Source organism: Caloenas nicobarica, chromosome 14 (genome assembly GCF_036013445.1).
Source record: "Caloenas nicobarica isolate bCalNic1 chromosome 14, bCalNic1.hap1, whole genome shotgun sequence".
NCBI lineage: Eukaryota > Metazoa > Chordata > Aves > Columbiformes > Columbidae > Caloenas > Caloenas nicobarica.
In genome coordinates, this window is record NC_088258.1 from 1,874,936 (window position 1) to 1,901,844 (window position 26,909).

At 47.3% G+C, this 26,909-nt stretch overlaps 1 protein-coding gene across 2 annotated transcripts in view; it reads right to left on the reverse strand.

The window, feature by feature from the left end:
* The window catches only part of LMF1 (lipase maturation factor 1), a 181,030-nt gene that overhangs the window by 92,372 nt on the left and 61,749 nt on the right, over positions 1 to 26,909 (reverse strand). For both annotated transcript variants that reach the window (XM_065644838.1, XM_065644836.1), the window contains one exon: positions 18,212 to 18,277. In XM_065644838.1, the coding sequence (XP_065500910.1) occupies positions 18,212 to 18,277 (66 nt within the window). The remainder of the gene's footprint in view (positions 1 to 18,211; positions 18,278 to 26,909) is intronic.

The following is a 26,909-nucleotide window of genomic DNA, read 5'->3' on the forward strand; positions in this document are numbered from 1 at the left end:
GGTTCCCCAGGCTTCAGCCGAGCCCACAACACCATCTAAACCCTCTTCCCCTTCCACCTGCGTGCCAGGTTTTCCTTCTCCAGCAACATCAACCCTATTTTGTTTCAATCATACATTAAATAATCCTGAGCTGGTGGGTGCTTTTATGCACAAACGTCCATAAAACTCCTACCTTGAACTGTCAAAACTCTCACACATGGAAGTGTTTACTACACCGGAGCCCCACAGACACTAATGAAATTCCTGTCATTAGTAAAGTTGAAGGGCCGCATCCCCACTGCAGAGTAGATTAGATGCTCATCTAATAACGACACGACTAAGCGCTGCATCGGTGGCTCTAAATTACTTTCTTTCGAGAAAGATAAGTCTTGGATCCTTACTGAATAAACAGATACCTCTGCAGGCCTAACCCAGCATTTTGAAAGATTAGTGACTCATGACATCTTGGTTGAGTCTGGCTTTCTGACCAAAGGCTGCTTTCAATGAAAAATTAAAAAGAAGGAATCTTTCCTGCCATGCAACTAAACGTAAAGCACATTCTTGAGCAAACTTCAAAAGTTTTAACCAGCCACTAAGCTTGGGCAGCTTGGGTACAGACTAACTGAAATTTGGCAAAACATCAGCTGTGCTGGGAACCCAAAATCCACGCTGTGGAATGCTGGGCCTCGGAGAGACGGTTCGCTCTTCAGAAGAAGATAAAGTATTAAATTTCTGCTAAATCTCAAGCAATAAAATCAAATTCAAACTTTGAGGGAAGGGAATGAAAAGGCCGATGCATAATTGTTTCGTAAAATTTGTGTTTAATTTACTTGAGACGGGCCATTTTATAGTTTATCGAAAACAGCTGGCGTCATAGACAGACATTCACGGTCCCGTAACATGGATACAATTTACCCCGTGACATCTCTAAGCAAAACAAGACAAAGCCCTCAATATCTTCTATAATAAATTTTTTTCAACAGGTAGAACCAAATCCTGCAGCAAGTTTTCTTAATAGACTACAACAAAAAAAACCCCAGTAATCCAAGAGTTGGGCTCTCTCAGAAGCCATAGAATGATTAAAACCCAACGCTAAATGGTGAGTTAATTACTACCCACTGACGTCTGACCGAGTTCCCCTGGACACGCTGATCGCCAGCACCCGGGACGCTCGGGATGAACGTGAACATCTGCATCTGCAAGGAATCCTTCCCGGGATGCTTTTACGAGTGTGCTTTTGGCTAAGAATCAAGTATTCCCATGGCACCCAGCTGTCACCTCTCCGGCACTCACATGCACACAGACACGTGTGACCTCTTGGTTCCACAACCAGCCCCATCTCCTGGTTTTGCCAGTGCTCACTCTTCCTAAGCCACTTTACCAACTGCAGAACAGAAGCGCAAGGTCTGGCGTTACCTGGGCCAAGCTGGGCTAAAATCTACCAGCTGGCAAAGGGTGGATCATCTTCAAAAAACAGGGGCTTAGAGAGTGGCAACTAGATCCATGGACAACTCCTCTTGCAGCCATGGGCAAAGGAAGGCCCTTGGAAATTCCCCCTAAGGATAAGCAAACTGAGTCTGATGCTCTGCTGAAATCCAAAGCTGGCAATTTTTAAAATTTTAAGTTCTGTGCACCCATCTGGCTCCAGCCTTTCTCTCCCCTCATCCCCAACTGACCACACAGGCCACCACATCCCGATGGCTGCTGGTCTGTGGTCATCATGTGGGTGACCTTCCAGAATGACTTGCTGGATCTTGGTCTTTGAGTCCAGGCAGAGCCCCCTCAAAACCCATGAAAATTCATTTTTTCACTGGGCAAAACCAGGTGCAGAGTAAGGACATAGGCCTGGGATTGTCTAAGAGGAGCAGGAGGAGATCTCGTAAGTCAACTCTCATTGCATGGTATCAGGTGCTGAAATCTCGACACCCTCAGCAATGCATGCCCAGGTCTGCTCTACCTGTTCTTCGGGATCAAAAGCAGTGGTTTTGTTAACGGCAGGAGAAACAAACTTCAAATCATCATTCCAACCACTGTTCCAGGGTAAAAAAATCACTGCCTAACTTTTTTGTGGTCTTCGATCCTACATTCTAGCATCAACATCTGATGGCAGAGGAGAGATTATACAATTTTACAGCTGCTTTACCTCTAAATAATACAATTTCTGGAAGAAAAGACTGAGGGAGTAACTGGGCCATTCATCCCAGGGGGACCCTAAACCCAGCTCTGGTGCACACAAATGTAATACCCATAAAACCAGCATGTTGTGGAGCCTCCTTAAACCAAACACGAAAACACCTATTAAGGGTCCACAGGGGTTCATTTTTCCCAGTGCGAAAAGTCCTGCAAGAGAGGTCAGGGCTCGCTACTGTGCAAGGGTTTGTGTGCACCAGAACCACGGGAACACGGACACGGAATGTGCTTCCAATAGGCTCTAAAACGGAGGAGGACCAGAAGTCTGCATGAAGAGACATCACGGTTATGGCTATATAGTGATTTTATGATGTTGAAGCAACCCTTACCCAGGGCTCCCCGGCCACCGAGATGCAGGAACATGTTCTATCCACCTGTGGTCACTGCAGAGGACACGACCAAAAAGCAGCAAAAGGTGCAGAACACCAGGGACCATCTAGGACAACTCAGGGGAAGGCAAAACCTAATGTTCCCCATGAACATTTGGTTAAATAACCGATGCTAGCAACAAAACGAAGCGATTTCGCCCAGTTTTGGCCATCGCCTTCAGCCACGGCATTAGACCAGCACCTCAGCGGCACTAAAAAAGCCCAAATGGGGTAGAAAGACATGACCCCAGGGAGGTGGAGGAGCCGGTGCAGGCTCTGGATGAAGGCAGAGCCGTTCGCAGGCACCAACACAGCCCCAGGGCAGCACCGACCCGCTGCCCCCTCGCACGGCAGGACCGGCATCCAGCGCCCCAAACCACAACGGGTTTGCCACAGGGTCCCTATAGCAAACACCACCACACCCTGCGCTTTAACCATCTCATGTATTCCTACATTTCCAGAATTTAAGGGGTTGTTTGTGTTCTGTTTTATTGCGACGTTCTCATTGCTTGTCAACCCCCTAAACTTGAAATACAACCTCAAAATCCCATCTCGCATCCTCACCGTCTGCAGCATCACCTCCCGACTTATAACCGTGCTCGCTGGAACAGACAGTCCTTTGTTCTTCCACAGAGGAGAGCGTGTAACCTATCCTAACCTAAAGGGAACTATTTCTTTAGTGTACAGTGTAAATTGAACTAAAGTGCCAGAGAAACAGTCAGAAATTCCTGAGTGCTCCCCTAAAAACCCCCAGCCAAAACGGCTCCTGTATAGGTCACATATAAGATTTCGCAGAAGAGGAAACATTAGAAATCTCGGAGAAGTCAGTAACATCTTAACTAGCAAATTAAACCCATACCACGCTTGACGTAGAGGCAACCCCGCTAAAAGCCCAAAGAAAATGCTCTCAGAGGGAGACGGGCTGAAAGGTCTCAAGCCTGGCACGGGCTCCTTTGAGATTTGCTGGAGGCAAAGCACATAAAACGAAACCCGGATTCATCCTTGTCAGACAAAACAGGAGACGGTGCTGAGCAAGAAATAAATACCGGCGCTTCAGCTTCTCCCTCGTGCACCTTGAGTTCCCACTCCTGACCCTCCGTGCTGGGTTACTCTTGGGTTATTCCAGCTAAAAAGAAGAGTAAGACCCAATAATTCATATGGGGTACAGATATGAAGACAGTAAGCAGGACAAAGCTACGGATAAAATCCTCAAAAGCACCCAAGCTGCTTAACTAGCACCTTTAGAAGACCTTTAACATCAGAAGTAAAAAACCAACCCAACAAAAAACCACAAATAACAAAAACCCCCACAAAATAAAAAACAAAACCAAACAAAACCAACCCCCCATACTGACCTTTTACAGACTTCTGACTGCCCCTTTTCCTTTTACCTACAGCCGTCCCACAAATAAGAAAACATTATCAACTACAAATCTCGAAAGCACTTTCTAGTTGCGAAAGTTTGGCATTTAAAGCCCGTAATGCACCACACGTGGCTTTTGCTGCTGCGCAGCATCGCACTCCATCACCCCCGGAACTCCCCTCCGCCCTCGCCCATCAGCTTGATAAACTCATCACGGTAACGAGGAAAGCGATGGGTTTGATGTTAATCATACCACCGAGACTTACAGGAGTAATAAAACAATAGAAAGCAAATCTCCAATATTTAAGCCGCTAACCAGCCATGTTCGTTAACTGCTGCTGGCCTTTACATCCCCCCAAGGTAATCAGCTAACGCTCGGCTGCTGGTAGCACAGTCGGGTCACGTGCGTTGCTGCTGCATATTTGGCATGAATAGCTGCAAAAGGGAGTTATAAAAAGCACTGTTAGATCCTGCTCGTGGTTAGGAAAACGTACAGCGGGAGCAGCCCGATGGAAATTGTACACAAACACACACGGAGGAATACTGATGATCGAACATTCTGCAGAAGTGAAATGCATTAATGGAGAAAACCTGCTTTTAAAAGACATGTTTCTGGTTGCGTTTCTTATGAAACTTCTAAAGGAAATTCTCGACGATGACAAATTCACAGACCATGGTGAAATTCGGACTAGTGGCTTAAGGAATTAAAGGATTGCTCTTTTAAAACTCAGTGGCTGCAGGTTTCTGGGAAACAAAGGGATCAACCTGCTGGAAATGCTCAGCACCTCTGACAAGCAGGATTTGGCCAAGACATGGCGAGTTCCCCAGGACCTCCCAACTGCCCTGCAAGGCTCCTGTGCGGGGACCGCTGGGAGGACAAGAACACCTTTGGTAGAAGAACATCAGTTAGGAGCCCCAGCAGCCAACCGGGGCACCTGGTGTGGAGAGGGCTCAGCTGCTGCCCTTGGAGGGTTTTGGGGCTTGATCCTCCCCTGGGACCCTCAGTCTCTCTGTGACAATCTCTGTAGGACCTCCCCAGGCATCCTCTGGTGGGATCAAAGTTGGGACAAGAAATGCTGGAAGAAGCCGTTTCCCTAAGGCCAAGACACAAGACCAGGGGGCAGGAATTCAGAGACGCACCTTCGTGCAAACTTTGATCCCGGCAAGTTACAAAAGCAAGTTGCCCTCTATCTAATAAAACCAAAGTTCAATTAGGAAAGTCAGGTTTGACCGGCTTTGAGAAAACTACCCTTTGATAACTACACGCTACATTATCCTTTCACTTCTTTTGGCAGAGAAAAGAGGTTACTGCAGTTTTCTTTGGCTCCTGCTCTCTCCTGTCAACCCCTCGTGCACTCAGATAGTTCAGGTTCAATGTTCAAAAGGAGGAACAGGCTGGGAAACGTCCATCAGCTCTGTTTACCAACAGAACCGGTGAGCAAGGGCAAAGGGAGCCGGGGAATCGTGGTCAGAGACCTCAGGATGCGACCGCACCATCTGCTCACGGGGCTACTGGAAATACTCTTTACGGTGATTTGCAGCAACTTGAAGTGCGGTAGAAATACTCAAAAAATCATTAATGAATGACATAACGAGTCAAGAAACATTCCCAGCCTGTTCTTGCTCATGTTGGGTTTCAACATCTGCCCCGGTGTTCCCAGCCGTTTGGCTGAGAGGGGAGCAGGGCAGCGTTTCACATCATCTGCCAAACTTGGGGTGGAAAGGCTGCTAAAATTACAATTAACTCCTTGAATTAAAATATTTCACTTATTTGCCTCGGGGCCAAGGGTAAAACGTTCAAGCAGATTTCCATTGAGGGCTGCTTGCAAACTGTTAATTGCAACTCTTGCCTCAAGGACTTACCAATCGTAGATCATTTCAGAGAGCGTGGGCCACCTCCTGCGTGGGAGACTATTTCTGCTCCTTAGACAGATGACAGGAAATTTCATCAGACAAGACGAACACTGTTGCAAGGCCCTTGAGCTACCAACAAACCTACACGTTGTTAGTGGCAAGCGATGCAGTTAGACTAGCAAGTATTACAGCCAACTGACATTTTATATTTCAATAAATGTTCTTTAATAGTATTATTTGCAGAGCAGAATTTGCTCAGCTCCAGCAGTTGTGGGTTCACGTCTCCCCACGCTCTCCTCTGTGCGCAGGGATGGCCTGACACCCAGAAGTTAAAAAAGTAGTAATAGAATCATGGAATATTTTGGGTTGCAGGGCCCTCCCCAGCTGCCCCAGTGCCCCCCCTGCCACGAGCAGGGACATCTGCACCAGCTCAGGTTGCTCAGAGCCCCGTCCAGCCTGGCCTGGGATGTCTCCAGGGATGGTTCAGCCACCACCTCTCTGGCCAACCTGGGCCAGGCTCTCCCCACCCTCAGGGGCAATAATTTCTTCCTTAGACCTACGCCCCTAAATGCCGGTCCTAACTCACCAAGGCAGCCAACGGCCCAGCGTGCCGAGCCAGGGGGGAGAGCAGAACCAGCAGCAGGACTCCAGATGTTAACAGGCTCCTTAAGGAAGGTGAGTTCATTGAACACAGCTCTAAGAAGAGGAAAGGAACCTTCTCGCTGCTTGTCGCACAGAGGTTTTGTTCAGTGCCCTCCACATCTGAGGGGAAATCCCAGCACGGACCCTCAGCAGAGCTTCGCTGTGTCCACAGCATCAGGGCAAGGTGGACATCCCTCCACCGCCGGCCGCGATTATTAACTCACGGATGGATTGCGGAGACCGACGGGCTTGTGTTACATTCAAATGGATCCAACATGACGGTTCGAAATTCGATATTGTCTCGGCCTAATTGGACAGGATCCAGCTCAATACTGTCGCATGTCTTGATTAATGCGAAAGCAATAAAACCCCTTTTAGCCATCAAGACAGACAGGCTGAAAGGGAGGAGGAAGAATATGATCCTTGGAAAATATAGATAAGTGAATTCATGGATATGAGTCAGACGAATGCCATTTTTGAAACAAATATGTCCATAATGCTTGCAAGGGCAACAATTCAACATCTCTGCTTTTCCGTGTAAATTGGTCAACAGGTAAAAGCTTCTCATGAGCACCTTGAGCAGCCAAAGCTTCTACCCTGGAATGTGGAACGACAGCATGGTTATGGAGACGTTTTATTTCTTTGTCTCTAGTTATTCTGAGATAGAGTAGAAAACTTGGTTACAAAACTGCTTAACTAGAAATCTCGAAGTGGAAGAAATGGGTCTGAACTGCTGATGGGAACACTCCGAACTCTGGGAAGAGAAACACGGGAATTTCATAGCTTAAATCCAACTAAAAAAAAATAGGAATGGTTGTCTTGTTTTAAACCGGTGGGGAAAAGGTCCCCACTGCTTTTAGCTAAATTTTATCACAGAAGTGGCTATTGTTTTGTTGTAGCACAAATGGTTTTGCACAAGAGATGATGTGATGATTCTATACAAAAAAAGAAAACGGTGGCAACTTCAAATGCTTGAAAACATTGATCCTGCCACAATGTTAATAGAATAAGACAAAAACCAGCGGTTCTACCGATCCGTGGAGTTTTTAGGGTTGAAAGAGCTAATCCACATTGAGTTACCCTCCCAGCTTTTACGTATAATACATACCAAAAAAGATAAGTAAATTATATTACATTATATATAATTACAGAAGCTCCTAATTACATATCACAATTTCTAGGCAGTCTAGCAAATGCCGTGCTTTCCAGAACAGCAATTCCTGAAGCGAAGAGTAAATCAGCTTTTGCTTGCCACTGATTTGAAACTTTAACCTATAAATTAAATTAATAAGAGACAAAGGCTTCTTTTGTGCATTTGCAAGCCTGTAGGATTTTACAAATAATAGGACTGGAAAGTGATTTATATTCCAAGATTAAAGGTCAGTTTGGCGCACACGACTTTGGAGGAAAACACCACAGCAGAGACTTACTATTAACTCATTCCTGCACCATCCCAGTGCCATATTCCTCCTCCTACAGAGTTACAAGGGCTTGCTGTGAGCACTGGAATAGTTACAAGACAGAAAAAAAAAAACATGCATTGGAGAAATAAGTGGAATTCTTCCTGATCTACGGTAGGGAGAGAAACGTGTATGGGAATTGTATGGGGCCATCAGCCCCTGATTACTGAAGTGACATTACCTGTGTGCTGCAAATCAAATTAAGCGTATGTTAAACACGGAAAGTTTGAAAACACAAAGAATTGCATGGAAACAGCACAAATTAAATGCAAATAGAAGATATGCAAATAATTCAGACCTTTACCATCAAATGGAAGGGTTCTGCTATTTATGGAATTCTGCCAATGGTTGGTCTTTCTCCAGGACAGACCAACATCTCTGCGGAAACAAAACTTCAAGCTGAACTTAAAACTCCTGGTGCATGAAATAATTAATATAGTGTTAACCTGAGAACTGGAATAGCTCCTTATGGTTATTCCTGTAAGAAAATCCTAGTGAGAGACCAGAGGAGGAGAGACGCACAAACACACCCACCGCTGGGAACGCAGCTTCTTCAGCACAACTTCATTGCGTGTGTGCTGTTTTGTAGGCGACAAATTCCATATTTCACTTATTAAGTTAGGACAGACTTCTCTACTATGTGAAAATTCATTGAAGAATTTAACACATTTAATAGTCAAAGAAAGAGATGGAACTGTAGCACGTTTTCATAATCTGATGAAAATGTAACCTGATCTCCAAAGAAGAAAGCACCGGTTTGTAAACCAACGCCCTATTTGTTTAAACCTTTATCTGCAATTAAAGGCACACGGTTATTTTGCTTTCCCTGGAACAGCACGTGGCTAGGATGTAGGCTGTTTTTTGGCTAATGTAATTGTACGTTGGAGCTCCGCACACACCATTTTGCAGCTGATACTACGTGAAATCACAGCTTTCAAGTTTCAGTTTCACTTAAGACTCCTGGACTGTTGAGAGCAAACCTTTTGGAAAAAGAAAAGCACTGCATTTTGGCAGATACCAGCAGTTTGCATCATCCCAGAAGTCTCCAAAGCAAGGGAACCGAAATGACGGTTAATCCCCTGCAAGCACTGGGGAAGGTGGGAATGGATGAGAAGACCAACCGCTGCAAGACTGCGGCTGGACACCAGAGAAGACAGTATTGAATGTCCACGCATGCCACAAAGGATGATAAAAAACTAGTATAATTCTTGCTACGGAGACCAGTTTTGACCATTCGGAGCACGCAGAGGTAGGAACGCTCGGGTGAGCGAGTCCCAGGCTGGGTGTCGAGGTGGCCCCATCGCAGCTGAGGGTGCCGGTCCTGCCTGGAGGACCCGGCTCTGGAGCCTGGAGGACCAGGATGCTGTGGTATGGACAGAGGAGCTGCTGACACCATACCAGGGAGGCCAGCTGAGCAAGAGAGAGAACAGACACGTTACTTGGAAAGACTGGAAGGCTCTTCAAGTTCCTTCTGCCATTTTCCCCTCTCGTTTTTGTCTTCCAGATAGCACCGAAATTTGTCATCTTCCTTCTCTTTGCGGATTTCTTAAAGCACGCCATTAACTGGCTCATAAATCCACAATTTAAATAATTACCGGAGCGTTGCCTCTGTTATCTGCGAAGCTGACAAACCTCCTGGGCCCTGAGGGTTTCGTGGGCGGTGGATTATTCCCCACAGCCCCCGCAGGCAGAGGGAGCGATGGGCTCCGTGGGCTCCGTGGGCTCCGTCCTTCCCGTGTCAGCCGCAGAATCTGCCCGCAGATAAAAACCACCTTCGGGGGCAGAGCCCCCAGAGCTGATTAAGTGGCTCGGAAGGATTAATCTGATTAGGATTGAAAAAGACCAAACGGGTGGAGGGAGGAGGAAGAGAAAAGAGAATATTCAAGGCAAGTGATGAGGGTCCTGGGTGGTCTGTAAACGAGTTTGAAACAGTGGGAGAGTGTAACGAAGAGATGAAATCCAATAGTTGTACAGGAAGCTTTCACCAGGCTTAAAACAAATCCTTAAGAAAAACAGAAAAAGAATCCAGGAAGAGGAATTGTATTACTGCTGAAAACGGTATTGGCATATTCCCAATGCATTTATAGCGTGTGACTGACAGTTCTGCTGCTGATCCCGGCAGCGGGGAGGGATAATGTCTTCCTACGCTTCAAAAACCTCAAAAGGCTCACAACAGCAAGTTCCCCGGGGGGCATTTCCACTAAACTTTTGCTAGTTTATCTTATTTTGTTTTAATATTGCTGGAAATCAGGGGAAAGCTGGGGCAAGCGGTGGGTGACCCAAGTGGCAGGTGCCGCCAACCTGCTTGGCTTATACTGAAGTGAGAATCACACAGGCTGCTCACTTTATTTTTTTTTTTTTGTTTTAATACAGTTACTTTTGGTGAAGAAAAAGAAAAAAGCAGCTCTTGAACTGCAGCAAAGAGATAAATAAAATCCCGAGTTCTCTGCTGCCCGTGTCTGGGAGGGATCACTTACCACGTGCTTATCCCATCCCTCCAATTCCTGACACTGGTTTCCTTTTAAACCTCTTTTGAAAGTTTCTCTCTCAGCACCTGCTTACGTCCAATTTACTTCAGCATTATGTGGTTTCCTGAGCCTGGGCCAAAGATGCTGCTCTGCTTGCTGACGCTGATTTGCAGCTCTACCTTTTATTTCGACAGTTCTCTGACCGGACGCTCCTTCCCCCTGCTCCCAAACTTGCTGCTGGGACCGTGGTCCCGACGAAGGTGATACAGCTGAACCAAAGCTGACTTGGAGGCGGTTGGGATTTCACCATTCGTCTGTCGGTTTTGCTGTTTGGGGTAATAGAAGCCAGAGATCTGGACCAAACCCCGGCTGACAGTAAAGCTACGGTCTCACGAGCGCATAGAAATAAAATATCACCTACCACGTCCCTGCAGGTAGGAGAAATCTGCTTTCGTTCTGCTTAAGGTCCAGCATTATTAGTTACCTTCGTTCCTCCGGAGCATCCTCTGACTGTGGAATACCTGCACTCCCTTTTGCTTTTTAAAAAGCTGCACGACTGGGCAAAAATGTTGATATTTATCATTACGTCTTCTAAAGTGCAAACCCAGCGACACCCATCTTCCCGAGCTAAGCACAAATTCTGCCTTTAAAACCATTTGTTCCCTCTCTTTCCAAGTGATGTGCACATTTAACTATTATTAGAACAACAGAGCCCGGCCCAAAACTGGGAATTCCCAACATTTCTACCAAGCTGCATTCAAAGATATCTTGCATCCAACACAGAGCAAGCGGGATTCATCTGAAAACCTGCCTCGGATAGGGATCTTCTCACAGCAGCCTGATACAGAATCCAGATACAGCGTAATAAGCTTTTGATGTCGTGTTGACATTTATCTGCCAATATTATTGCTTCATGCACTTACCTTGTGATGGATCCTGTTAATTGATCACAGACAAGGTCAGGAATTGGCCTTTCTTCCAGTCCTGGCACTGACATCATGCAAATCACCAAAAACCAGAAGAAAGCACCTAATCCTCAGCTTCAAACCCACACTAAGCAGCCCTCCCATACATGTGAACGAGAACAACTGTTTTTCCAATTATGCCTCTGAAAAGGTCATTTTTTCAAAACTTATGACCAAATGGAAATTTAAAAAAACTTTAAAAAGCTGAGCAGAAGCATGCTCTTCCTTTCGGTATCAGCCACCTTAACTCAAAGAACAGTTTGCTTTTGCAACAGGAGATGAAAACAAGCTGCATTTCTAATTCACCACGGGCAGAACCGCGTCTCCTCCCTGCTCTCCTTACACAGGACTCATCGACAGCGGTTTTAGATTCCAACGCGGACAGAGATGGACCACAACCCACTTGACTCGTATTTTCACAGAAACACGTCTTCCAGGGTAGAAATGTTACTGTTCCAAGTGAGGACGGGCTGTGAGCAGCCCCAGAAGCCCACGGCACGTCCACTTCTTGAAAGCCCCCGAGATGCCGGGGGCAGCGGCCGCCCTGGGCTCACGGCCACGTCTCCGGCAGCGCTGAGCTCAGCCCGAGCCCTGCGAGCCCACACTGCTGGGCTTCCTCGATCTTTTCAAATGCTTTTGCAAAAACCTGCCCGATTTCCCCACGTCAAGGCTGCGTCTTGTCCCGCCTCACCTGATAACACACGTGCCGGGACTCAGGAGCAGCTTTGGCTTTGGCAACTCAACTACTGCGACCTCCCGTCCCACGGGGAACCAGCAAAATCCATCGGCAAAACCGCGCGAGGTCACGTCTGCACGAAGGAAGGAGCAGACACACAAATTATTCTGCGTTCGATGAAATAAAACCAGACCCTTTTGCACCAGCAAGGGGGAATGTGCCAACGAACCACCTCAGCCGCGCTGTGCCACGAACACCCAGGTGGCTGCTTCGGGTTCCCGTTGGTGGCTCTTGTCGGGAAGATCTGCGCTTCTTCCCCCAGAACACATCAGTTTTGGAAAGCCCGCCATAGCCAGGCCGGGGACTTCTCCAGGGAACACATTTTGTTGGCCGTAATAATTCATTATTGCGACCATCAATCCCGGGTTCGCCTTTATTGCCTTCAGAATGGAGAAAATTCTGTAAAGGGCCAATGATTGTAAACTTAGGATGCAACACAAATATTTTATAATGTTATTAAAAAGATCTCCAAAATGCTTTGCGTTGTTACTTCTTCTAAATATTCTTGTTTTCTGTTTAATTCAGCACCGTTTCCCTCATATTAATTCGCAACTTTAAAACATACGTTCTGAGTGCGAGATCCAAGCCCCTGCTTCCCTGTCGGGAACATTTTTGCTTCCAGCAATGCAAACTGTTGGAATCACGCCCATCCTGAGACATTAGGGATCGCGCAAGCAGATCATTTCCTGATTTATCAAAATGAATTGCTAGACATAATTTACTTTTTGTTTCATAATAGGTTGGAAAAAGCTCGATGAAAAGCCTAACAAGGCGTAATACAGTGAAGAGAAGGGAGAAAAGAAACCAAGAGGCAGTTAAAGAGCAGCTGGAGCTTCCTCTTCATCTTATCAGCACCGCTATCAGTCAGCAAGCCCCTAATTAAGTACAAAAGACATTTTGCTCGGGAGCGCTTCTCCGGGAAGCCCTGATTGACAGACTCTATTTGAGAAGAACGGTTACAGAATGATTAGTGACAATTTGTACGGATCACAAGAAGTGACCTTCGTGGCTGCGCAGCATCTTACGTACAGAACAAAGCTGTTCTCAGCAGCGCCAACTAAAACGGGCCTCGGTTATTGAGTTAAGGCTGGTTCAGCAAAGCCCTTCAGACATCCCTGCTCGGTGGCAACCGACCCATCCTGAGCACCTACAGATAACTCCACAGCAGGGAAGCAAATCCTGGGTCTTATTTTCAATGCTTACAAAGATTTTCTTGCTTCAGGAGCAGGTTTTTGTTTTCCTTTCCCTTTATCCCTCTGCCTCATCTTTGTCTCAGTACTAAGTTTGCCATCCTAGCCCAGCTTTCTGCAGCAAAGGATGCAAATCACCAAGAAACTCTTGGATAAATAGCATTCCCTTCAAAACATCGCTTTTAAAGTTATCTTAAAAATATGAAATTGCAGGATATTAAAAAAAAAAAAAATCAAGACAATTAAACAGTATTCCCTGAAAATAAAACAGTTTCAGAATAAATATGAGGCTTTGGTACTTATTTTTAAAATGTTCTTTAGGCTTCAATGATTGTTTGCTGCTACCCGTATCTACAGTCATGCTGCGTAAAGCTATAGCTAAATGGAAAGTTAAATGTATTCACGAGGTGTTCGTGTCTACATCTTATTATTTGCAGTCTCTCAGAGAAAGCAAAAGTGACTGGAAATAGCGCTATGCCAGAAACTGGTTTCTTGACCAATAATGTTGCTTCAGCACACGATGAACTGGTTCATTCTAGAGTGGTCACAGTTGTTGATGACAAGAGGCTTTGTATTCGAATACGGCACGTCTTTTGGTCCATGTGAAAATGAGTTTGAACGTTAAATATTTTCTGACACTCTGGAGTTACTGTTGCTCTTCCCATTTTTTTTAGGTCAACATATGGCTCATGGCAATACTGTACAGGTCTAAAATCTCTTTACAAGAAGTAGTCTGGGGTGCGACGAGTAACACGCGGTTCACCTCTATGTAGTGCTGGATCGAAGTGCAAAAAGGAGTATTTCAGAGTATTATCAAGTTCCATAATTGCAGCCTGGTTGCCACAATGATAACAATAGTTTGGAGCACCGAAAACTGTTCCTACATTCTGATCATGGCACCAGTTGTACCCCTCCATCACCAACTGATGAGCTCTTGAAACCAACGTAACGCCATCAGCATGGTTAAAGCTTTTCAAAATAACCTGAAATTATCTTAAAACCGCTCCCACGTGGTTTCGGTGCAAAGCTGACGGAGGAGCAGGGCGCCCGGGGCGCTCCCCTCCGCCCACCCGCCCCAGCAGCTGCTTCGGCAGCTGTTCCTACCAGTTGGTGGCTGAATTTTACAGGATATCTGCCCGTAATTAAAAAGCAACAATACTTTGGCAGCCGCTATGAAAACGCATGGCTGGATCGCGACCCACAGGGAGTACGTCTGCACTGGGGTACGGGGAGGTGCGATAGATGTGACCGCGTGGAGCTCTGCAGTTTCTAAACCCCTGAGATCATCTGCTTCGCTGCTCTGCCAAGACCACCGCCAGCATCCAAACCCACGGGCTCCGTTTGGGTGGGTCACAAACGCTCATCTCCTGCTTGTGCCACTCCAACCCGGCCCGCGCCAAGACATATGGGCGCAAGGTGCTCCGCAGCGCAAGCGCGAGGGGCGGAGAGCCGCAGGTTTGGTGGGGAGATTTTAAAACACGGGTCTTGCACAAGAGGATTTTCTCCATTTGGAGCACGTTAAGACATTGTGCTTGTGCCAGCTAAGCCACGCACCCAGAATTAGCAAAGCCTGAGCCAGATAAAGCTTGGCACGGGGTGGGGTGGTGAGAGGCTCCTGGGGAGCAGGTTGGTGCTCCCCGATCCCTTGCGTGGGTCGCAGTCCTGGTACCCACCAAGAGCGGGTAGAAAGCTGCTCCAGCCCATGCCCGGGCAGCGTCCTACAAACCGTGCAAGCTCCAGAAACGGCCTCGAGTGGCAGAAAACCTTCCACAGCTGACATTTTCCCTGGTGCATGTGGGAGCCTGGGTATGGGAGGGAGCTGAGGGACTCTGCAGGGGACAAAGGATGCAGGCAGGGCCGGGGGACACTGCCGCATCTCCCCGCTCGCACAAGCAGCGAACCGAGGCTGCTCGGCTGCTGCCGCCGAACGCCGTGGGATCTGAGCCGTGAGCTCCAGTGCAAGCAGAAATCGAGCTCCAGCCTGCAAACCGCTACTCGCGTATTTGTAAACCATTGTGTACACAGTAGATAAATGCTTAATAATCACGATAACAAACAGACCTAAACTGCAGAAGCAGCTTCTCTCCGCATTAACCGCATCAGAACAGGTCCTGCTGAACAAATGCCGCCCTTTTACTGGGACTTACAGGGGAAAAAGCCATCTGAAACGATGGCAAACCCAACAATTGATAAATGAAGCCCATGGCACATCAGACCCCAGGACTTCATCTGCCAGTCACCCCCATATCCACATGCCAACACGGACACCACTGCACCAAGTTGTGCAAACCGGGGTGCAAACGTGCGCACCTACCTCGGAGCCTTGGGCACGGAAACTAATGCAGAAGGAGGTTAAACACCCTGTTCACGGTGTCTTGCCAAGCCAGGGTTAGAGTTCCAGAGCAAGGATTAATCTGCCAAGTGTTTCTACCCTCATCCCAGCCTGCTGGTGGTTTCCATGCGCCAGGCTGTGGCAAAGTCTTCTCATCTCCATCAGCATCTGCCTTTCTCTTCCACACTTACTGGAGCCCACCGACTCCTCAGGGATCAGAGAAGCGTTAGGCTGGTAGGAAAATACCTTTCCCATATAAACCGTGCGTTCTGCCGTCTCCCTCTCCAAATTACACGGCGTCACAGATCGTAAGCCCTCTAAACAGAGAGTCCTCAGTCGAGGAGCAGATCTCCATAAAGGCTCGGATTAAGGCTCTGCACATTAGAAAGGAAAGACGGAGGAAAAATATGCTCCATTTAATTACCCGAGCCATAACAACATTTTACTATTTTATACACGATTCCTGACAAAAGTGGAAATGTTATTTTCCACGAGCATAGCTGCTGGTTCTACTACAAATAAATAGTGCAGGGCGCGCTCCCCACGTGAGAGATGGAGCCCATGTGTTTCCATTAATTCTCTTGGCAGAGAAGCCCATGTAGATTTTGGACTGCAGCTCAGGACTGGAACAGGAGAGCTGGGGTGGCCAACATACATCACAGCAGACTACGTTTGGCCCAGGTCCACTTACAAGCAGGTCCAATACCCAGTTTTATCGTCCTAATTACGAGCAGATTCCCAGCTCCCTCCCTCTCCCACAGAGGTATCTTCAGCTTCACCCTTTTCTTCCTCCCTCTGGTTGAGATCAGCAGGTGAACCGCAGTCCTTTGTTACCGCTGGCAGACAAAGTTTGGCCTCTTTCATTTCCCTTTTATTGCAGCTTCTTTTGTGAGGATTAAAATAATTGATATTGATAACGCGATCCGCTCCCTGCCCCTGTTCCCAATTACTTGCACAGGCTGGGGATCCCGCGTTATGGATATGATGGGAATGGACTTAATTAGCTTTCTGGGCTACAGAACTGATCCTGGTTTTGATTAGGAGTCTTTGGGATGACGCAGGCTGGCTGTGGCGGGCTGGGGTCACCGTGGAGCCGGCCGGGGGCTCTGGGGGGGCGGTTTTGAGCTGGTTTCTCTCTGCCCATTGCCAGGTGCCTGGTACATGGAGCAGAGCCCTCGCGCTTCCAGGCAAAAAATGACGGACAGTTTACCGCAGCTGCCTTTGTGTTCCGCGTTAAGAATGACAGCACTGAAGGGACTTTGCATCCAAAGTTTTACTCAGAATGCAGCGGGACACAGATGAGCTGACTGGGCGTCAGCCTTCGCCAAAGGTCAGCCGTGCATTCGGTGTGTGAAACCCCCTTAAAAGTAAATGATGAGAAAATAAAGGAGCATGAGACTTGAAGAGGCAGATATGGCCTTCTGCACCTGCAAAATTCCATTTCAAAATGTACAACCAGTTAACTCAGTCACAGGAGCAAAAAATAAAGGCTTCTTTTTCCTGTTTTGGAGAGAGGGATCCCAATCCTGTAACAGGACTGGGAACACAGTCCCTGGCACACAATTCTCCTCACACAAGAGTGGAAAGACAGAGGTCCTAAAGAAATGTCCCCATTTCCACTGCCAGTGTGCCTACCCCGTGAAACGTAATTCACAGGAGACGCCGTGGAACACGTTGGGCAGGTCAGAGAAGTCACGCTCCGCCAGCTTTAACTGGAATGGGAAACAGTTTCCAGACGTGAGGAAGGTCTGCTGAGAACACCACCCCAAAGGAGCATCTCCAGGGACCGACCGGCTGAAAATAACCGTGTGACGGCGGCACAGAGGTGCCCAGGTCCTACCAACCCGGTACAAACACAGCACCAGGCTGAGCCTTCGCAGCCTCCTGCCAATGGGTGCGACACACGCACCCGCTCGTTAGACACACGTGGATTATCAATCAGAGGTGTTATACCATAGCGTGCCCGTTTCAGTGGCACCGATGTTAGTCTGGCGACGGCAATATTGCTTCAGTACTGTTTCCTTTGTTAAAGCAGAGCTGCTTGCCCAGTGGAACACTGCTGTACGCAGCAATGTCTTCTTTAACGCTCTTCATACAAATTGCAAACGCAAAAATACAGGTAAAAAGAGAGGGGAAGCTGAGCTCCCTCTCTCTGGAATCAACGAGGAGACAACTCTCCGAGCCAGAATACAAACCACAGTTTATAATCAGGATGCAATGTAATCACTGATACAGATGTCAAAAAGATAAAACCATGTAATTCTGAATTGCTAACGATTAACGCTCGGCATCTTGGTGAGCACTGAGACACTCTGTTTGTCTACAAACGTCTGCATTTTGGGAGCATAAACAGAAAGCATTCAGCACAATGCCACGGAAAAGTCCTTTGTGCTCCTCTCCTGTCACTTTTTATAGAGGGAGGTCTCAGGTTTGCTCCTGAATCGGTCAGTGCTGGGGAGGGGAGGGAAAAAGAGAAATCAGGCTTGGGAAAAAAAATCACATCACTGAGCTGGCCCATGGACACTGACTGTGTTGCCAGATGGAAGGCAACAATAAAGAAAGAAAACATGGAGAGCTGCCCGGCAGAAGAGGAAAGGTTAGGGAAAACTTTCTACCGAAGTAAAATAGACAAGAGAAACCAGTTTTAATGTGCAGGTCGCTCACCTCATAGTGATAATCCATGCACGTTAACTCTCTCCAGCAGCGATCTCCTCGAATTTTGATCAGACCCTGGGGAAAAATAAAAAAGACAAAAATGACTGTTACAAATACTCTATTTTACTTTACCTTGTATGTCAAGGTATTATCTCAGGGTGCCAAATAGTCTGGTTAAACTACAGGGAGAGCCTGTAACAGCTGGAATGACCCCCCATGGCACATCTGGAGCCCAGGCCCTGTCCCCGAGGGATCATAACGCAATGAGAGCTCCAACATGACTCCTTCCACTGCCTGTTTACGGAAAATATGACGCAAAGTGTTTGTGGAATATGACGTGTCGCTTTAAGGGTGCTGGAAGATGCTTTACCTACACCTGAGCCTTTGCAGGGCAGCTACGAGCAACCCAGGGCTCCCAGTATCAGCTTCCAGCATCACTGGGTACGAGGCAGGGAGGTGCAGAGCATCGAGAAGCAACAGGAAAAATGAGGCTCTGCCACTGGGACATCTTAAAACACACCAAAAAGGTCCCTGCAGACCTAATCACAACCGTGTCTCCCTCTCATAAAGCCGCCTCTGCTGCCCATAGAAAAGGAAATAGTGACACAGGCTGGGATGGGGACCCCTGAGCTGGATAGAGATGCAATCAAAGTAATTAGAGAAACAAAAGAGGAGAAGGGGAAGGAAGCTGACAGATCTAAACACAGATGAATGCGCTAATGACAGGTCTGCCCCACCTTAGGTTAGAGGTTGGCGATGAAATAAGCAGGTATCGGAGCTTGCTGTGCATTGATATTTCAGGGCAACAAGAGGGTGAAATTTCCAAATCAGTGGGTCCACTCCAGGCCTGGCAATAATATTGGGATTAAATTTCTTTGCCTCGGTGATGAAGAGTAGAAAGGAATCAGTCGTCCAGAGCAGGAAAGACACCTGGGCAGGGATGAGCCTGCTGCAATCAAGCCGTGCCAGCCCCAAGGTATGCGGGTCAGCTTTGATGTGTGGGGAAAGGTCCCTGATTACCATCACAATATCCCAAATTGAGGAAAGCTCCACTGGTCAAAAGGCTGAACCAGCTCTATCATCTGCATACAATTAGGGGGTATTTGCCTACCTCTGACATTGCCCCTAATTATAACGTTCCTGACTCCCTTAGTAGAAAAATACAGGGAGTTTCTGTAAGGACCCATTGCTGGCTACACCAGGAGCATCCTGAAGCTTCTTTACATTTGCAGCAGGAGAGGCACCTTCGAACCTCACACATGATGTTGTCTTACGCAGGTTACAATGGGGACGGCTGGGGGGGCTCCATGCACGGCCGAGATGGAGCTCAGACCTAGAAACACCCCGGTCTGCATCTCAGCAGCATCATGAAAGGGACACCCCCCACCAGCACCAGCACCGCGCAACCCCCCAGCAGAGCTGGTCCAGAAAGGCACAGACAAAAGCACGACGGATGCAAAGCGATATCGGACTCGCGGGATGGGAAAGCAGAGCGGTGGGTACCGGCGGCTGCTCCGCGGTTTTACTCTCTGGTGGTTTATCCAGCAGATGCCATCACTCTCTTCTCCATCACTCTGCCCGGCTGGAGCCAGGGACAAGACAGACTGTCTGTCAGCAGTCACGGCTTCATCTCGCCCTCCCGAATCATCTGCAGCTCGCTCTGCCCCTCAAATCTTTTCTAAAATTACAGGATACATTGATAGCATCTCGCAGGATGTGCCGCAGCCGACAGCCCTGTCAGTGGCAGGACAGACGCTCAGGAAGGCTCTGTGTAAGAATGCTGGAATATTAAAAAAGGACAGCTATCTTGATGACCTTCCCTCCTACCTTGCCCAAGCTGTTAGCAAGCTCTATTATTCAGCAGGGATAATTAAAACGAGTATATGATAGAAAAGCACCACACTGAAAATCAAAATGCTTCCTGCAATGAGTCACTAAGCGAGTTAATCACATTTTGTTTACTACAAAGCTTTCAAACAGGAAAGTCACTTAAAGCTTTTAATATCAAATCTGTTTTTCAGCACAGAAAACTCCCACTCTCATAATTAGGGGGTGTTTCAAATCTCCTTTACCCCGCTGCTGTCTCCGAGTCCACTTCCACTCCCACACTCACACGTGAGTTTTCCAGTTTTCAAATGAAGTTGGACCAAGAAACAAGAGCATGAAGGGCACGAAAACCTGCATGCTCTGTAGCATCATCTCTGCTGAGGAGCATGAAAGGAGAAGGAGCCACGGGGGCTCACTAAATAATCCTGTTGTATGGAGATGTGCACCCTGGGTACGGACACACCAGACAAACCGACTGCTCCGTGCTCGGGTCGGCTCTGTTTCTACACACTCTCCCCACATTATTGGGACCCTGCTGACATTTCTGGAAGTCAGCTCATGTTCTCTGGAAGATGCAAACTCAGCTTGAGGAATGGCATCTGCATCCGAGTGAGCACAGGAGGACACAAAGAGGAAGGGAGGAAATGGGGATCCCCACATCTGCTGGAGTTTGACATTTCCCCGGATTTCTTTCAGTCTGCTAACAATTCCCAATCCATTTTCAAAATTTCTCCGTGTATATTGAACTGGCCTGGGCTCCACAGCTGCAGCAGATTATGCTGCCGTACCACAGATCCAAGCACGGGGGAAGATCCCCATCCCCTGCTCTCCGACAAGCAGAGGCGAGCGCATCCCTGATGGACCCAAACTGTCCTCTCTGTGCATGTGACAAAGTCCTGCGGGGGACCAGAAGGAAAAGGAGCCAGAGGACATGCCCATGGGACAACCCCATGGGACTCCAGGAGACCTGGGAGACCCCTCTGTCATTTGGACATAAGCTACAAACATCTCGCAAGGAATATTTTGGGGGCAAATATTAAGCGGAGTTCAAGAGGTGAAGGATATGGGCGAATCAAATGGTGAAGGATATGGGCGAATCAAATGGAAAACAAGGGAAGGAAAGACATCATTTAGCAGCACTTTGGAGAGCAGGGCTCACATCCCCAAAATCACGTGCAGACGTGGCTGTCGGGTCTCACACCTCCAGCCACCTCCTGGTAGCATCAGCTAAAAACTTGAATCCTGCATTTATTTTGACATAAGGACTGGAGACTAACAGGCAGGAGATAGGGATTTTTTTAGAATATTTTTGATTTTTTCCCTTTTTATGATCCACTCTAATTGTTAGATAAAACTACTGAGTGTAGGTATGTGTTGGGGGGGGACAGGAAAATGGCTTTTAAAGCATATTTTCTTTTCCCAATGATAAAGGCAAATGCATTCTCACATCCAGGAAAAAACCAAGCACCCCAGAAACGCCGGCTCTGTTTGCACACTGGGGGCGGGTGAAGGGACTTTCAAAGCCCTGCATATCAGAAGGGAAAAGTATTCAGCAATACAAATTAAATATAAGCTACAGGGAAGGAAACAGGTGGCTAAGTGAACCAGCAATTGCCCTTTCACCTCCGTGGCCTTGCTTTGAATCCAGCCCTAACCAGAATTATTAAATTCATACTGATGGGACGGTGGCTACAAAGACCCCGGGGTTTGATGATTTTGGCCGAGATCAGGGCAGCCGGACCACGCACACAAACCCCTTCCAGTCCTAAGAAATCCTGGCCTGGGGAAGGGGAAAGCCGAGATCTTTGTCATATTAATTTACAGCTGACTGCGGCTCCAGGCCATTCCGCACGCTCAGAAATCTTACGCCGCCATCCGCACGAGAGCTATAAAGTGTTCACCCCGGGTTGAATGAGCATCCAGAATGAAATATGTGCTCGAAACCTCCTCCCCTGCTCCGTTTGGTCCCTTGCAGTTCCCATCCATCAGCCCTACTCTGCGTCCATCACATATAAAGGACATTTCCCAAACTCAGCCGATGAACACCCTGGACAAACCGCAGGTGTCACGGATAACATTTGTCACTGTACTTTTATTGTGTATGTCAGCGATAGACATCAGCTACATGGAACAAGACCTTATTTTGCCTCCAGCACCACCACTACCTTTGCCAGCTTACTACAGAGTTAAAGGAAAAATGGCCACGGAGTCACCTGAGCAGATCCACAAGCAAATGACAGGAAAGAAAAAGTATTTTCCAGCGAATTCTTAGCAAAACCCACATTCATCCTCACGCCTGCTGCAGGACTTGACCCAGCCAGCAAGACACCGGACCAGCCTGCTTTATAAAACTCGCTAAGCCTGCAGAAAACCACCTCTTTACGACTAAGAAATTCTCTTTCGAATGCAGTAGGTTGTTGAACACACGGAGTTTGCCAACGGGTGGCCAGCTCCATAGGGATTTTAGACTTTGTGTAAGAAGCGAAACCATCTCCAGTGAAGACAAACTGTTTCCCGATTTACTGGATGCCAGCAAACGTGACTCGGGGGGGGAAGGAAGCAGCTGAAGCCCCGACACGGCAAATCCTTCCCCGTCGTGCCCCGCACGTCGCGCTGCCTGACCACTCCCCTTGCAGGCCGCTGCGCCCCGGTGACGCAAAACGACGGAAAAAAAAGCCTAAATAATTAAAATGTCATTCAAGCTCTAAGCCGATGTGAGTCACTGTTACAAAAAATATCTTAAAAATTCTTTCAGGAGTGGGGGATAATTATATTCCTCCCTATCTATTGATTTTTCTCTACAATGCAGATGTCAGATTTTCCACGGGCTTTTTTTTTTTTCTTTTTTTCTTTTTTTTTTTTTTTTTTTTTCCCCCTGGAATGAGTGTCAAGGGGGAACAAAGCACTCTTTGAGACTTTTTCAGCCCAAAATTAATTCTGAAAAAAATGGCACAGACAGGCCAATAGCACGGGAAGCCGAGAAGCAGCCTGGTGACTCAGGCTATGTCTGCAAAACCCCTATTGACAGCGGCTCTGCAGCGCCGGCGGGGGCACGGGGCACAGCGCGAGAAATTTAGAGTCAATTTAAACACCTCCTTTCCACGTCTTCACAATACAGGAGGTGGGTGAAAAAGAAAAACCTCTCAACGAAGGGCAATCCTAAATTTTATATTTTTTCTGATGATATGAAATGCTCCCAGAGATACATACCAGTGTGTTTTAAAGACAAACCGGCTGTAATTTAGACCCCAATTAATGGAAGAGGAAGGAGCTTTACAAAGCCAGACCCTGGTACCCAAAGTGCTCAAATCTGGACACGACGCCTTCAGACCACAACAGAAACACTGAAGAAACCTGAGTTTTCCTGCTGTTATAACACCAGGCTGCCCAGTCTGCTCCAGCTTTCTGCATTTGAAAGGATAAATCTCGAAAATTTTCTGCGTTCATTTCAACCTCAGTAATAAATCTCATGCCCAAATGCTGCGGTCACCGGGGGAAAGATGCTCGAGGGTGTGACCCTGCAGCAGCAACACACAATCCTAGGGATGCACCAAACTGCCTCTGAGCTCCACAACATCGTTTTATGCCATTTTTTTTCCAATATACCTCATACAAGAAAAATATTTAATTCCCCAGACCAGCAAGGGCTCTGGCTTTTTGAAAATTCAATACATTTTCTATGGTCCTTTTATGCCTCGAGGCTCACGTTATGGCTGTGGAGATTGTTTGCATACTTTTAAATGTCTGCCTGACTTCTGAGCCCAAATCTCCAACTGCAGAGTGCTCTGGCGCAGGGCTGGGCACGGACCGCGCTGGCGGCACAGCCTGGATTTGGGCCAGGCCTAAGCAAACCCACACGTGGGCTCTGCTGGAGGGTTCAAAGCTCCGCGGTGCAGGAAGGACGATCTGGGGTATCTCATTCATTTCTCCTAAAAATGCCACACAGGGAAGATGTGACACAGGTTTTAGGCTTTTTGGAAACTTTTTTCCTATAACTCTGACAGCAGCAAACTAAGGGTTTTCAGAAGAGCTTTCCCTGATGTTCATACAAACCTCTCATTACATGAACAGCTGGTAATTCAAACCTCACCTGCTTCTTCCATTAAAAGAGAGAGAAATAACAGGCTATGATACCTCTTCCTTAGCCAGAGAATGACAAGCTTACGCTCCTCAGATGACTCTGCTGTTTAAAACGCTTTATTCTGTACCTCGCGCATGAGTTCAGAACCCACCACCAGCCCTATTCAGGTCCAGGCGCTTCCCCATCACCTGCAGAACATCAGTTCTGGTCCAGCATTAGCAGGTTATAGGACCAGGCTCCAGATGTTCCAGTATTCCAAGGGTGGCTACAAAGCAGCTGGAGCTCCCTTCGTACGAGGAGTCCCACGGAAAAGATGACGGGTGATGGGTACAAATTACTCCTGGGGAGATTCCGATTGGACACAAGAGGGAAGTTGTTCCTGATGAGAACAATCAGCCATTGGAATAATCTCCCCAGGGAAGCAGTGGATTCCCCAGCATCGGACACTGTTACGATTCAGCTGGACAGGTGCTGGGCCAGCTTGTCTAGACCGGGCTTGTGCCAAGAAAGGTTGGACCAGATGATCCCTGAGGTCCCTTCCAACCTGGGATTCCATGATTCTGTGGAACAACCAACCTTCAGGTGAACAATCCCCGTCCGCCTGGTAACCTCCTGCACAGGCAGGGAGGGGGTTCAGGTGTCCCCAGGGCCGTGAGCCCACAGGACAGGTCCCACCTGCAGAACAGGTCAACGTCCAGACTCTGCTGCAACCAGCGCAGGTTGGTCCAGCCCAAGAGCTAAACCGGAGTCACCACAGAACGCAACTGCAAAGCACCTCACCGGGTGGGAAAAGGCTTTTCTGAAAGAGGAGCCACTGGTGTTGATTTTTACTTTGGTTTATTTGTTGCTGGTTTTTTTTTCCCCCAGCCACCAGAAAGACCCTTTGAGAAGCCACCACGACCGCACCAGCATCTGCTTGACTTTGAAGCCGGCGCTGCAAGGGCTGGTGAAAGGGATTTTGCAAAAGCACTTGGCATTAGCGGCTCCCGGCCTTTTACAGCCACCGAAGGAACAACAAGTCTTCCTGCCAAGGGCTATTACTAGACAAATGGAGAGAGATCAGAGGCACAAAGGAGGTTGCTAAGGAGTCAAGTGTGGGATCCCTGCAGAGAGGAGGAGGCTGCAGCTGGGACGGCAAAGGTCAGAACATTGCAGACATCATTTTCCAAAAATTCCCATGAAGCCCCGGCGCGGGAGCCGGGAGCCCTGGCCCCGCCGCGCTCGCCGATGAATAATGAGAAAGCCATAAAAGAAAGCGCCCTTTCTTCCCTCCTACCCACGCTAATGTAATAAAACAAATTAGAATAATTATTCTCAATTTCAGAGCCATAATGCCCAGGATCAGGGCATGCTTGTCACTGAAATGACAACTACATCCGTTTGATTCTTCTCTTCTTTTTTTATATTTACAGAGATAGCCTAAATACTGACTTTTATTTCATTACATCTAATGCAATTTTACTACAGGCATCCAGATTCTGTTTGCTTCAAAGTCTTCATTATTTTTGCCAGAAAGTTCATCTCCCTTATTAGCTAATCACATCCCCACCCTTTCCAGTAACCTTTAAAATGCCACCCACGTTATGACACTTTTAACAGAATCCAAGCAAAAAACAAGACAAGAAAAACGAAGAGTTTAACATGAACCACCAGTTTCTAAAATAATTTGCTGCTGTTGGTCAAAAGAAACATTTTTCCTAATTGTAAAAAAAAAAAAAAATATATTATTCCTACATCATTAGGTATTTGATCTGGAAATAATTGGTCTTTTCTCTACGAAAACACACCTCTGTGTGAAAGATGGCCAATATTTACTAGGAAACAAATACGAGAATTTAGCAGAAGAATTCATTGCTAATTATTATAAATTGTTTGCAGTAGTCTTTCCCAAGACTACCACTTTAAATCATACTTTTTTTTCCCTCTCTGGAAAAGGGGAAACATATCTTTTGTGCAGACTTGAAAAACTAGAGGATTTAAATTATTTTCTAAGTCCCTGCCAAAAAATGCTCCAGGACTCCTGTTCCGCAGCAGCTTCTTCCGAGGATGAATTCGAACAGCTCAGAGAGGCAGAGCTGGCACTTGGGGGGGTCGGTCTGTAGTTATATTCAGAAAGGGAAATCCAGAAAGTGCAAAAAAGAAAATAAATAGAAATTTTGTTTACAAAAAGTAAACTGAGGGGAGGGACCACCAAGTCACAAATTTGAAAAGATGCGCTTGGGTTTCCCAAAATTCCTCCTGCGCCCCTCGGGACCTTCTGCACGACGTGCCCGGCGTAGGGAGGAGCAGGGGGAGCGACTCCTGGGAACGGCTCCCCAAAACATGAAGATAAAGGGGAGGAAATTAGAAAAAAAAAAAAAACAACCCCCACGACTTTCCCTGGGGCGCTCCGGCTCCTGGTGCGGCACCAGCCCGGCGAGCAGGAGCAGCCCCTGCAATGGTCTTACGGGCATCGCACAAGGAAGACATCAAGAACACGGCACATATAGCAGATTACTATAATATTATTATATAAAAAGACATGCATATTATAAATATTTGTATATAACACACATATTAAAGGGTCTGGTTCTTGGGGCAAGCAGGAGGCTTTGGCTTAAGCTGCCCAGAGCCCGCGGGGCACGGACCCATCTGCACACAGAGCCCGACACCTGCAGCAGCCACTGACAGATTGGCAGCTTTAAATCTGAATTTCCTTGCTTTGGGCACTTTTAAATTAAAGTGGTAATGTGCTTTAAATCCTGTTTCCCTGCTTTTTCACTACACTCTTCAATCCTTTCCTCCAGAAACTAATCAAGA